The sequence below is a fragment of the Podarcis liolepis genome (genome assembly GCF_965112155.1).
Source record: "Podarcis liolepis genome assembly, chromosome: 12".
Lineage (NCBI taxonomy): Eukaryota > Metazoa > Chordata > Lepidosauria > Squamata > Lacertidae > Podarcis > Podarcis liolepis.
In genome coordinates, this window is record NC_139563.1 from 17,901,409 (window position 1) to 17,915,048 (window position 13,640).

The 13,640-nt window shown below is 39.9% G+C and overlaps 1 protein-coding gene across 7 annotated transcripts in view; it reads right to left on the reverse strand.

The window, feature by feature from the left end:
* Positions 1-13,640, reverse strand: part of CREM (cAMP responsive element modulator) — a 31,729-nt gene that overhangs the window by 12,949 nt on the left and 5,140 nt on the right. For 4 of the 7 annotated variants that reach the window (XM_083467162.1, XM_083467161.1, XM_083467160.1 and 1 more), the window contains exons 2-6: positions 9,219-9,342; positions 6,011-6,157; positions 3,614-3,711; positions 3,363-3,505; positions 1,610-1,798 (exon numbers count right to left, since the gene is read on the reverse strand). In XM_083467162.1, the coding sequence (XP_083323288.1) occupies positions 1,610-1,798; positions 3,363-3,505; positions 3,614-3,711; positions 6,011-6,157; positions 9,219-9,338 (697 nt within the window). In that variant the 5' untranslated portion in view covers positions 9,339-9,342. Of the gene's footprint in view, positions 1-1,432; positions 1,455-1,609; positions 1,799-3,362; positions 3,506-3,613; positions 3,712-6,010; positions 6,158-9,218; positions 9,343-13,640 lie in introns of those variants that run through there. The other 3 variants (XM_083467163.1, XM_083467164.1, XM_083467159.1) reach the window with 2 other exon arrangements.

Consider the following 13,640-nt stretch of genomic DNA (forward strand, 5'->3'; position numbering starts at 1 on the left):
CAGACAAGAACATTCCTCTTATCTCAGGCCTTTGGCTAATTAAACAATCTATGGCATTTTAAGATGGAGGGGGGTTGTTTTTGTTTGTTATTGTGTTATGTATTTTTTCCATGTTTATATTGTAAACCACCCTGTGATCCTCAGATGAAAGGCGGTATAGAGATTTAATTACTTAATAATAGAATACTCTTGACTCTGCTTCTTTGTGACTTCACACTAGCATCTTAGGATCATCTTGCAGTTTATCGATATCTCTAAGACTAAGAAACATTTAATCTAATTCCTATTCACGCATCATCCAGTGTACATAAGCAACACACAGTAGTATAGCATGACAGAATGTGCACTTGTCACCATAAGCTGGGCACAATGTGTAGCTGAAGAGTACATGCCTAAAACATTTGTGGCTATTTTATTTATTAACAAAATTTATATACTACTTGCTTGTAACAAAATTGAAACAACAACAACTTGCAAATCTCTCCTCTCATTTTGCCTGGTAAAGATCACAGATTATCAGACTTCTGTGTATTACGTGCTTCATCTCTAGACATTACATCCAAGGCAAGGAGGCATAAGAACCTACTTCTCCACAGTGCATTAAGTTATATGCAAGTTTGCCAACCTCTAAAGAGAGCTTGAATTTCGCAGACTCTTGACTTTTAAATGTGGTACTTGAGTTGAAGTTACCAACTGTTCTACCATCTACATTAAAACAAACCCTTCTTTCATGTCCATTAGAGGAAAGGCAGGAAGTAAAGTGCAAGAGACTTTTTCAAAGCAAGAAGAGGATGATAAAGAAGAGTTTGGATTTGATATCCCGCCTTTCACTCCCTTTAAGGAGTCTCAAAGCGGCTAACATTCTCCTTTCCCTTCCTCCCCCACAACAAACACTCTGTGAGGTGAGTGGGGCTGAGAGACTTCAAAGAAGTGTGACTGGCCCAAGGTCACCCAGCAGCTGCATGTGGAGGAGCAGAGACACGAACCCGGTTCACCAGATTACGAGATTACCGCTCTTAACCACTACACCAGAACAAGTCACTCCCTGGCATAGCATCCAAAAGACCACAGAAACAACCCTGGTGTCCTAGTAAAGATATACATCAAAAAGGAACAAAAATAAGCTTTTCCAATGCAGGAACCACTCACACAGTGAAAAGGTCAACATTGATCAAATTATATACAGAAATACATTGCACCCACCTCAACATTTCAGACTAAGTTACTGCAACATGAATTTATCCAAGAATCCATGCTATGTAAGTACACTGCTTCATTTTTTTTCTAGCAATGATTAAAGTTTATCAAACCATGCTCTGCTCCTTAGATGAATTGGCTACGAAACACATATATTTGCCTAAAGTGCATATTTTACCATATTGACTGTTAAACTTTATTTTCATGTTTGTAAGATCATCATTAAGTATTTTACCTTAACTCTGTCATTTTGTAGTTGTATTCTGTTAAGGGAAGAGGGTCTTTTCCTGTTTTTGTTTGTTATTTGCTGGCTACTTATAGCCCACTTTTCTGTTGAAAAATCTATTAAGAGTTCAAAACAAATAGAGACATACAAATGCCATTTAAAAGCAAATATAAAATGAAAGCATACCTTGGACAACAACTTGACTCCCAGGTACAAAGAACTGTTGTGTGCCATCAGCTGTTTGGGCTGCATATTGTACAATTGTAGCACCGGGCTGAGGAGCTCCTGAATTTGTCATTGTTAATGTCTGCAACCCCTGAACGCCGTCAGATGCCTGGTTAGAGATCTGGATTGCTCCACCTTGGGCTATAGCAACTTAACAAAAGCAATAATGGTATTAACCAACGGAAACAAGAGTCTTTGGAACAGCTCTAATCCAGCCATTCCTAAACTGTGTGTTGGGACACGTTAGTGCACCTTAAAAGAACTAGTAGTGTGCCATAAGAAATCAATGATGAAGAGCTCTTTTGAGGCTCTGCAACCACTGCTTTCCAGTCAGTCTTCTTCTACAAATGTAGGCAACACTGCTGAGTCTTTGCATCCGGAGCAAGTGATTTCACCTGATACAGACAGAGAACAGAATTACCTGTCCTCAGAAAAGGCCTCCCATTTCACCTCTGCAATTCTCTAATCTTGGTTATGCTATTTTCTCATATATATATAAAGAGTGTGTGTGTGTGTAGTACGCCTCCTGTGTTGATTTAGAAGAAAATAAGGGTGACTCAGCTATCAGAGGTTTAGGAAACACTGATCCAGTGTGTACTAACACTTTTGTAATTTGGATACAGTCTAACTTAGGAAAGGGTCACTTGTAGCTCTTCAGATATATTTGGACTCCAACACTTTTCTGCCCAAGCCAGCATGGTGAATGGTCAGGGATTATGGGAACTAAAAATCTAGTAACACATTCCCCAAGCCTGATCTAAGTCAACTTTGTATTGCCTCAAGAGATGCTTTGCCGTGCAAAGACAACTTTTATCAGTGAAATCTTGTACAACAGAAGACAGTACAAAACAGCTGCATAAATTATATTTGAATTTTAAAGAGAGAAAAGAATAAGAATAAGCTGTTAATTTTTCCTTACATGACTAGATTATGTAATGCTAGATTATAGGGTATAGATTTTAGGTGTCAGAACAGGAACAACGCAATGCAAAGTTAAATGTTCCATTCTCAAACAACCTTTTAAATAAGTTCTCCATCACAGATATTTCAACTCTGCTCATACTTTACATGGGAAATATGCTTTTTGAAGTTTTATCTGTCACCATGCACAACTCTCTACTGCATTTTCCAGTCAATGCCAAGTTGTTGGACTCTGCACTCCAAAGCAGAACAGTAAAAACTAGATTCTACACAAAATCCCCAAAGGGCACAATCTAGTGGGAACAACTTTTGTACAATTATTAGGATTTGGAGTGTTTCCTCCTTTAAGTCAAGGATGCTTAGTGCAGGATTAGTTCCCAGTGCACTGATGTCTAATTCTAAACTCATAAAAAAGATTGCAAGTTGCATTTCTTTTTATCTTAAGGACTGTATTTATTCAGAAAAATTGTACAAACTTCCTTGTGTAACCTAGCTTCCAGTTATATAATGAAATACATCACTTGGAAGCAACACACATTAAGGAGCATAAGATTTGAAGAAACAGAATGGAACAAAGTGAGCAAAATTTAATTTTTGCTTATCAGATCATTACTGTAAATTATAAGAGATCTTTATTGATGTAAACATGAATTTCACTTGGGTTTTAACTGAGACATTTCCTTGAATATTCCCCCCACTCTCCACAATAGATCTAGCTTACTAAGTTTGCAATTTACATTTTGGTTTTAAGAATGAAAGCTAAATATCTTGTTTGATGTTATGGGATACATACTGTACTGCCCGGTGCTAGTCTGATAAAGGCTCGTTGGCATTGCCATGGCAGGGATGCCAGAGGGCGCTCCTTCTTCCTCTGGCTTTCCTTCTTCAATCTTAGTGACACCGGGTGCATCAGAAGAAAGTTCATTCAGAATTTTTCTGACACAAGTAAAAACACATATACATTTAAAAGCAGCTGGCCCATGAAATGGGTGACTCATTTTAACCAAAAGGCACCAATTGTTACAACACGAAATTATAGCTTACCGATATGAAGGCCTCCTTGAAAGTATCTCCCTCCGTTTCTGAGAATCAATGACAACCTCTGACTCTGTAGATTCATCTGCACTTGTAGCTGATGCTACCTAAAATATGAACATTAAAAAATTAACCATCTTAGGAGTCGACTCAGAAGAGTTAACTTGCAGCATGGAATCCCAGATTTGCAGAGGAGATTTTACTACCAGTGATCCATCTCACAGGACTGTCATAAAACTGCTTTGAAAATTTTGCAATGCTTTGTAAATTAAAGACAGAAGCACCAGTATCTAATGGTAAGGCTATTGATAGGGGGTGGCCCAGAGGGCTGAATCCTCAGGTGTTTTGTACTGGATCTTGGATTCCCTGCCTACACCACGCCTATTTTTTAAAACAACAACAACTTTTTAAAACCTTGCTTGCAGAGCTGCTAGACATACTTCAAATCACTCTGCTGGTCATATCCCCGATCACCTATTATTATTGGGTCGCACCCAAAGCAGTGCCAGAGGTGTTTTGCCAACACAGTGCCAGATTTGTCTCCTCTCTTTCCCCCAGTGTGATCGCCAAATTTTCTCCAGCGTGTCCCCCAGTTCTCAAGTGCCTATTTTGAGGCCGGGAAAGGGGAAGACTGCTGAGTAGAGGAATGAAAAGTTCTGATCCTCTAGTGCATGTCTCTTCCATTAGCAGAACAGGAGTGTTGGGTACCATACTTGCTTCTATCTAGTTATATATTAGCATATGCACATTTTGTTTCATGAGCCTATACCCTGATTATTTTAAATACCTAGCAATGCCCCTAACAGCATGTGCAGAATCTTGATATGGAAGAAGGAAACATTGAGGTGAATTAATGACAAACTAGAAAGAGCTCTGCAGGTAGAAATGCATTTTTTTCAGTAAATGGCAAATATATATCTTTGACGGGCAGAAGAGGAGAGGATAATCTACAAATAATAGTATAAGAAGAGTGGGAGAAAGGAACAAAAGGGGCCTAGGAGCAGAACAGTTTGCAGGAATGCAGGAATGCAGCTGGAGAGAGAGAAAAACATAGAGCATAATGGCAGAGAGCTTAAAAGGTAAATGCAAGAAGAGGTATGTAATGTATCTAGGAGTACTCAATCCATCATTGTCGCTGGAGGCTTAAGTGACTGTGGTTGCTGGGAGTGCTTTACAATTGGATAATTTTGAAATGTGCTCTGTTGTGGCTGCCCTTACATTTGGTCTCACAGCTGTCCATGGAGCCACAGGTTAAATCCGTGTCCAGGGCAGCTGTGTACCAGCTCCATCTGGTACGTAGCCTGAGACCCTATCTGCCCGCAGACTGCCTCGCCAGAGTGGTGCATGCTCTGGTTATCTCCCGCTTGGACTACTGCAATGCGCTCTACGTGGGGCTACCTTTGAAGGTGACCCAGAAACTACAACTAATCCAGAATGCAGCAGCCAGACTGGTGACTGGGAGCGGCCACCGAGACCATATAACATCGGTCTTGAAAGACCTACATTGGCTCCCGGTATGTTTCCGAGCACAATTCAAAGTGTTGGTGCTGACCTTTAAAGCCCTAAACGGCCTCGGTCCAGTATACCTGAAGGAGCGTCTCCACCTCCATCGTTCTACCCGGACACTGAGGTCCAGCACCGAGGGGCTTCTGGCGGTTCCCTCACTGCGAGAAGCCAAGTTACAGGGAACCAGGCAGAGGGCCTTCTCAGTAGTGGCACCCGCTCTGTGGAATGCCCTCCCACCAGATGTCAAAGAGAACAACAACTCCCAGACTTTTAGAAGACATCTGAAGGCAGCCCTGTTTAGGGAAGCTTTTAATGTTTGATGTATCACAGTATTTTAATATTCTTTTGGAAGCCGCCCAGAGTGGCTGGGGAAACCCAGCCAGATGGGCGGGGTATAAATAATAAATTATTATTATTATTATTATTATTATTATTATTATTGGTCCAGAAACTACACCAAGCAAAGGTAACACCAGTGCTGAAGGAACTACTGTACACTAAATATCACATCTATGCATGATTTTTTCCTAGCATATATGTCACAATTAGTGACATGCAGAGTTCCTGGCCACTGCATACCTTGCAATATTGTTAGATTATCCACACACAAAAAGACGGGGGAAACAGCAGCACATGGGCATAACAATGAGACAGTCTTTATGTATGTATAAGGTACAAGCCTACGTGCTCTGGTTTGAGGTAATCACTCTTTAAAGAAGCAGACAGAAGTATCATCTTTCTATTCTCCTGATGGCAGAATATGAGTCAACCGGCAGCCTACCCTTGGTATGAAATACAATGAAGCTCTTCTCTCCATTGCTAGGGCAAAAATTAGAAGTCAGTGATGCCAAGTAAAGGTTAAGTAAAGCCTGCAGGAACGTTAAGAGACATGCAACTAACCTGAACAGATTGCAACTGTGGTGATTGAATAACTGAAGGCTGAGTTGCTTGAATCACTCCCTGCACGTGGACCGTTTGACCAGAAGGCAATTGCACTACAGTTACAGAGGGAGATCCTCTTCCAGTTGTTGATCCCGCTACAGAAACCTATTGCATTGGTGAAAAATAACAGGAAGACATTAGCAGTGTGAGCACCTGCCTACCAGTGATGATGGTTTGGCAAAAGGTCTCCAGGGTGAAATTAAGGTTTAGCCTTTGAAACATGATGTGCTATTTTCCAATACAGTAAAAGTTATATCAGCTTATATCATTTTAGTTATTTCATAAAAATTATACATTGCTTAATTGTAAAAAAAAAAGACTTTAGAGAAGTTTACCTAGAGAATAAAACAATAAAGTTATCAGGAAAACCTGTTAAAAAACAACAATTTAAAATATTAAATGAAATAAAATCATCAATAAGCCAAAAACAGATTAAAACACACATCAATATTCTACATGTCAGGGTAGACCTGCCTAAACAAAAATGTTTTTTAGCAGGCACTGAAGGGAGAACAGTGAAGGCACCTGCCTGATGTCAATATATTACAATGACAATTGGGTTTCTAATAGCAGGTGAAATATAATTCATACTTCTGCTTCTTGCTTCAGAAATGTAACACATAAAGCACTGGCACATGGTACTTCACCCCAGTGAAAACTGAAAGAGCCTTTTTTGGTTGAAATGACAATGCAGTCCTATATTGTATAACTTTGATGGGGACAGAGGGGTAATCATTTTTGTAGTCCTTTTATAGCAATAGACAGTCTATTTGTGAAAGTTAATGATAAAAACCATTTTTGATTTTTTCTTGTCTAAACACTACATTGTGTATTGAACACAAAGAAGCTCTGAGACTCATTTTACAAATGAAGAACACAAGAACTAGCAACTTGTCAAAAGGCGAGTCAGCAAGTCCATCATTTAATGTCAACTTGAAAGTGAATCTTCCCCATCTTAGCTCATCTCAGCTATCTGCCAATCTCCCATTCCCACCACCCTTCTGAGTAACACCCCTCCCCACCTTCTCACTATATAGAAGGATCTGGCAACTTCTGTTTCAGTGTATCTGAAGAAGTGTGCATGCACACGAAAGCTCATACCAAGAACTAACTTAGTTGGTCTTTAAGGTGCTACTGGAAGGAATTTTTTTATTTCTTCCCCATCTTAGTACAACATTTCATTCATGGAAATACTGTACAGGGGCTATTACTGCACCAAGCAGCTGCTTATACTGAAACTGCATAGGAAGAAAACTATGCCCAACGGTTTGCTCTATATGACGTTGTCATGATAAATTACAATATTTGAAAAAGTTTGTGCCAAAAGTGCCCATTGTATTCATTTTGGGATGTAAGACAAGCATATAAAGAACTGAGCATGAATCACAGGGGAAAGCCCTCTCTCTTGCAACTTACATGCACAATGAGAAGTACTAAAGACACTTTTCAATTTCTTAAAATGGCTGGATAATATTTGAAAGTTTACAAGGAATCTCCCAAGCATCCTGTGCTCCTTTTATTTTTTTGGATTTACAAAATTATTTCTCTAATGGTAAACTGACAGTACAATGAACAAGTTTAAATTATTTGAAAGATGCATTTGTTTCCTCCTCTGCTTTAGTTGCAATATTTTAAAACTGCATCCTTTCCTATTCTGACAATCACAAATGTTTGCTTGATTACTCATGTGGAGGCGGCAGCAGTTCTAGCAATCCTGACGTCAATAAGGAGAGGAACCAGCTATGGCACTTGCATTTGAATACGTGCAAAGACTCTATATTACTGGAAGCAGACAGTCTGCAGAACAATTTAGCAGACTGGGAAACAAAGTTTTATAGCACTGCACAGAGTAATTCCAGAAATGGTCAGAAACACACACACACAGTCAGCTCTTTCAGGGGCAATTTATTTCAGATAAATAGGTATTCTGCAGCTTCTACTGCATATGCGCAGTATTCCAGGCTTGTTAATGCTTAACTTCCAAAACTACACTTAATCCATTGTACAAAAGAGGCATTTAAATCCAGGTCAGACCCAGCCTCTATGGTGTTTATTTAAAACTGGGGAAAGTCTCAAAGGTTTCATTATAAGCTTTAAAGAAATAAAATAGTATCATAATCGTTGGGATGGAGCTTAAGTTAGCTGAACATAGGTTTGATAGATTTCAATGGAACCTAAACACAATTAACCAAAATTATCCAACCCTTACCATTATATAGCACTTTTTAATTGTTCAAAGTATGCAGTGTATATATTGCAGCAATTCTTCCAACAACCCTGTAAAATAGGTTAGGATTATTATCCCCATAAGGCAGATTTGAGGTTGAACTCAAAACTGGCTGATTTGGACTACCTAGTATAGTCCATGGCTGAGATAACATTTCAAAATAGGGCCTTCCTGGCTCTCAACTCATACAATACTAGCACCAAAAATCAGAGACAAATAATACAAGTGACTTAAAGTGGAGTTTGTGCTGCCAGAGCGAATGCTTTTTCATAAAAAGTCCTCCTGGACACACAAAAAAGCAGAAACATGATGAAAACAACATAGAGGCAGATTGCAGGCAAGGAGAGTCTGTCTCATCTCCTTGAATATCAATCCATGTCTGTCTTCTCAGTCCTTGCCCCCAAAGAAAACACCTGAAGACGAAAAGGTGCAACTTCACTGCATACAAAGGACAGTGGCCACGTTCCCAACAAGACAGCCCCTCATGGCACAGATATTCCTAAGACTGGCTTGGAATGGGTGAAATAGCCACCTACTGCTAGCCTAAGCCAGAGATGGAGTCCATGTACTTAAGGGGTTCTGGACAGAACTGGCTATGTAAGTAGAGATTTCACCATCATTTTACACATAGTTCATGCATTGCTTATGATCAGAATCCCAACTACTAGAAAGGTCCAAACCTATTTTTTTTTACATTTTGCTCAGATATTTATCTCTGTATCCCGTTCTATCCTCACAGGAACTCTGCAATGCAGACTAGGCTGAATGATGCAGGTGGCACAAGACCTTCCACTGAGCTAAGTGGGCTTTTGAACTGAGAGGTCCAACGTTTTATCAGCTTCCCCAAAGCCCAAAATATGCAGGCAAGTCTTGCATTCTTCTACCTGCCTGCAGTAGCTAACTATATAGGTGTTGGTGTCAGGTTACATGTCAGATTACCTGTGCTATAGTAGATATCTGATTTTGGCCAGATGGAGACTGTATAGTAGCAGCATCACTTTCTGCAACAGAGTCTGCTGCATTGCCATCTTGCTGTGATTCACCTGTTTCCATGGTCATTTGTCTAAAAATGAGAGAAAAATGCACAAGATAGTACATGAAACAATTCATGCCTCTATCACCATTCACTTCATCTCTTCATTTTTGCCTTCTTTTTAATATGTGGTTAAATAGAGCATGACATCATAATATGATACCACAAGAGAGGTCCAGTGCATTTATCACCAGCTGAAAACCCAAATATATGAATGTCCTCCCCATTATTTAAGACAGGGAACCTGTGGAGCCTGTGCCCCTTAAAATGTTGTTAAACTCCAACTCTCAGATTCAGCCAGAATTTCCAACGATCAGGGATAATGGGAGTTGCAGAGCAGTAATATCTGGAGGGTCGTAGGTTCACCATTCGCACTTTAAGATTGGAGGACAAGACCTTCCTCCATATGCCATTGTTTCAGGAATAAACAACTTCTAGTGATCAGAGTAGAGAATTTCCAGAGGTGGCACTAGAATTGTGAAATGCTGTCCCCAGGGAGATTTGGCCATGTGTTTCTTGTTTTTTGTGTGTGGGTTGGTTAAGCTGAGTTTGCTTCTCTGTTGTTGCTTTTGAATTATTATTTCTTTGGGAAATGTTATTTATTTAAAGCTTTTTAGCACCCAAGTAGCATACAAATACAGTTACTGTATATTTTAAAAGAAGTTGGTGGGACTGTACCGTTGCCCCCAAATACTGGAAGGGTATGTGGGTTGTATTGAGTATTGCTGCCTATAAGATTCTGTGGTCTCCTTTCAGACTGTTACTGAATTGTTTACATCCTACAGAAGAATGGAACTTAGAACTTTGGTTGCAAACTAATTTACTTCAGCTAGAATACTGTTGGGCAAATACTAGACTCCAGAAAAATTGACACCAATACAGTGGTACCTCTGGTTACGAACTTAATTCGTTCCATCTGTTCTTAACCTGAAACCGTTCTTAACCTGAGGTACCACTTTAGCTAATGTGGCTCCCACTGCTGCCGCACGATTTCTGTTCTCATTCTGAGGTAAAGTTCTTAACCCAAGGTACTACTTCCAGGTTAGCGGAATCTGTAACCCAAGGTGTTTGTAACCCGAGGTACCACTGTAGAGACGTAGCAGAGAAAAGTGATGGATTAGTGAACGTTGTCAGCTTAAAACTATAAAAGACCCCAGGACAGCAGAATCAGCCCAAGCAGTATGCTACAATAATGTAAGGGCCATGCTTTATTTACTTGAATTGTGTGTGTGTGCCAGGAATCATAGAATCATAGAGGTTTTGGCTTTCTTATAAACAGTGTCCATTTGGATTATCATAGTATAAAAAGCCATTTCTGTGTGCTCTGGCTTCCGTCACGGTGTTCCATTGTGCCAGAAGTGGTTTAGTCTTGCTGGCCACATGACCTGGAAAACTGTCTGTGGACAAACACCAGCTCCCTTGGCCTGAAGCGAGATGAGCGCTGCACCCCATAGTCACCTTTGACTGGACTTGACCATCCAAGGGTCCTTTACCTTACCTTTTTGCCTAGTATAAATAGATTGGAATTAGATTTAGGCTGCAATCCTAACCCCATTTACCAGGGAATAAGCACCCCCCCATTTCAACAGGGTTTACACTTGAGTATACAAGTGTTCTCGAAGCTACAAACATGAGTCTCACCAAACTGCGTGAAGCAGTGGAAGACAGGAGTGCCTGGCGTGCTCTGGTCCATGGGGTCACGAAGAGCCGGACACGACTAAATGACTAAACAACAAATACAAGTTTTAGTAGTATATCTCTTGGGCTTCCTTGCTGTCCCAATAGCAGGCCTGTTAACTGGTTTTCTGAACCACCACCCAAGCCCTGAGACTTTGGTTGTAAAAAGAGACTGCTAAGAAAATAAAAATAGATTGGACCAGTTTAGCTTGGCATATTTGTTCAAAGGAATGAGCTTTGCATAGCTAGTTAGCCAAGTAGCCATAGGAGCAAACTGGTAGAGAACTTTATTCTCCACCCAGGTGCTGGAGGTGGTGTCCTCAAGAGGTTTGTTGTGCAGTTAAAGAGAACAAAAGGGAACAATAGCCTTGAAACTGGATTTGAAAGAGGCCCAGAGGCTTGATTTACTCTCTGGAAGAAAGCAAATCTTTGTACTTCCAAGAAATCTGAAGAGGAACAGGATCTATTGGAGTGTTAATGCAGTGAATTTTCCATCACAAGTTTGTGCAGAGTATGTGTGTAAATAAGACTTATATCACATTAGCATCGCAAGTCTCCAATTACCTTCATTCTAAGAAAAGAAAACCCAAGGTTTTTGCTGGGAGCCCTGAAACTTCTCACTACTTAAGAGACTGGAGTGCATGTAACATATTATGTTTTGGTTTCTATCTTATATCTTGGGTTATGTAAAATAGCAGATGTTACAATATATATGATCTTACTTTTAAAATAGCAGGATTTTCTTCTTTTTGTATTTAAGGAAACAAGTTAGAGGAGATAAAATTAATAATAAAAAGATGAGTCCTTGCACTGTTAAGGACCAGAAGCTCACAATAACCCCAAGTTTGTTCAGGTACCAAAAGGTATGTCCAGATAGGTGAAAAGATCACATCCATTTAAGGTTACAGGAAGTGTCTTTGACAAACATATGCTCAGTACATTTCAAGACGCCAGGACCAGCATGACGGCATAAGTAACCAAACTGGTACCTTTGGGTGAGAAAATGTTTTTGGAAATGACAACAAGGAAATGAAAGGGCCCCCCATGATTCCTTGGAACATCATAGCAGATGCTGGGACACAAGTTGTAGCTGAATGTGCCATGTTGGTCTGAAACAATTTTCCAGTACACACACACACAGAGGTTTTTCTTGCAGAAACTTCTGTTAAATTCATTGGTTTTAAAACAGTCTAAAGTCAATAGCTTTATGTATCACTTAGGAGAAAGGAAAGCATTCTATTAAAAAGCTGGCACTGGGGTGAAACTACTCTAGTGTGTAAGAACTCGGCTGGAAGTCATTCAGCCTTTGTTTCTCCTAAATCAAGGTCTTTGTCTGTAGACTAGTAAATTCTGCATGTCAGTCTTTTGAGAGAGAGAAATATTTTGAAAGAACTGTAGTTGTTTTCAACCTGTAACATTGGCTTGCAGAATTAGCTTAGGATATATGAAGCTAATTATTATGGGTGGTATCAGGTATTAGTCACTCAAAGCAGACTCGTTGAAATCAAGAGTTATTAATGTCATTAATTTCAGTGGACATCATGACTTATTTATTTAAAAGCATTTATATACTTTATATTTTTAAAATCTCTTAAGCAGTGCATGATAACAATATATGGATACATGTCTGCAAAAAGTCGGTGTGTAATGCACCATATAATTCTCCTTATCCCAAAGGAAACTAGGTTTTCACAGTGACCCCAAAACATGTGTCTATCTGTGTGAATGTGAATTATGTAGAGATGCAGCTGCCACCGTGATGGTGGCAGTCTTGGCTATCTGGCACCTGCAGCTATATGACATAAAGGGTTATAGAATCAAAGAACTGTAGACTTTGAAGGGACCCTAAGGGTCATCTAATCCAATCCCCTGCAATGCAGGAATTGCAGCTAAAAATCCCTGACAGATAGCCATCCAACCTGTTTAAAAACCTCCAATGAAGGCACCTAGCACCTTCGAAGGTAGTCTGTTCTGCTGTCAAACAGCTCTTGCCATCAGAAAGTTCTTCCTAATGTTTAGTCAGAATCTCCTTTCTCATAATTAGCATCCTTTGGTTTAAGTCCTACTCTCTGGAGCAGCAGAAAATAAGATTGCTTGTGACAACCCGTGAGATATTTGAAGATTATTATTTCACTTCTTTTTGCCAGGTTAACATACCCAACTCCCTCAGCAATTACTCATAAGGCTTGGTTTCCAGACCCTTGATCATCTTGGTTGCCCTCTTCTGCACATGTTCCAGCTTGTGAATATCCTGCGTGGTGCCCAGAAATGGATGCAGTACTCCAGGTAGGGTCTGACCAGGTAGAATAGAGTAGTGCTATTACTTTCCTTGTTTTGGACCCTAAACTTATGTTGATGCAGTCAAGAATTGCATTTGCCTTTTTGCTGCTATATCTCACTTATGTTAAGCTTGTGGACTCATTAAGACACCCCAGATCCTTTTCACATGTACTGCTGTCAAGGTGTCCCCCATCCTGAATTTGTGCAGCTGGTTCTTCCTCCCTAAGTGTAGGACCTTATATTTGTCCGTACCAAAAATCATTTTATTATTTTCCAATCTGCCCGGTTCTCCAATCTGTAAAACTCATCTTGAATCCTTGTTCTATCTTCTGTGATATTAGCTACCACTCCCAGTTTGGTGTCATCTGTAA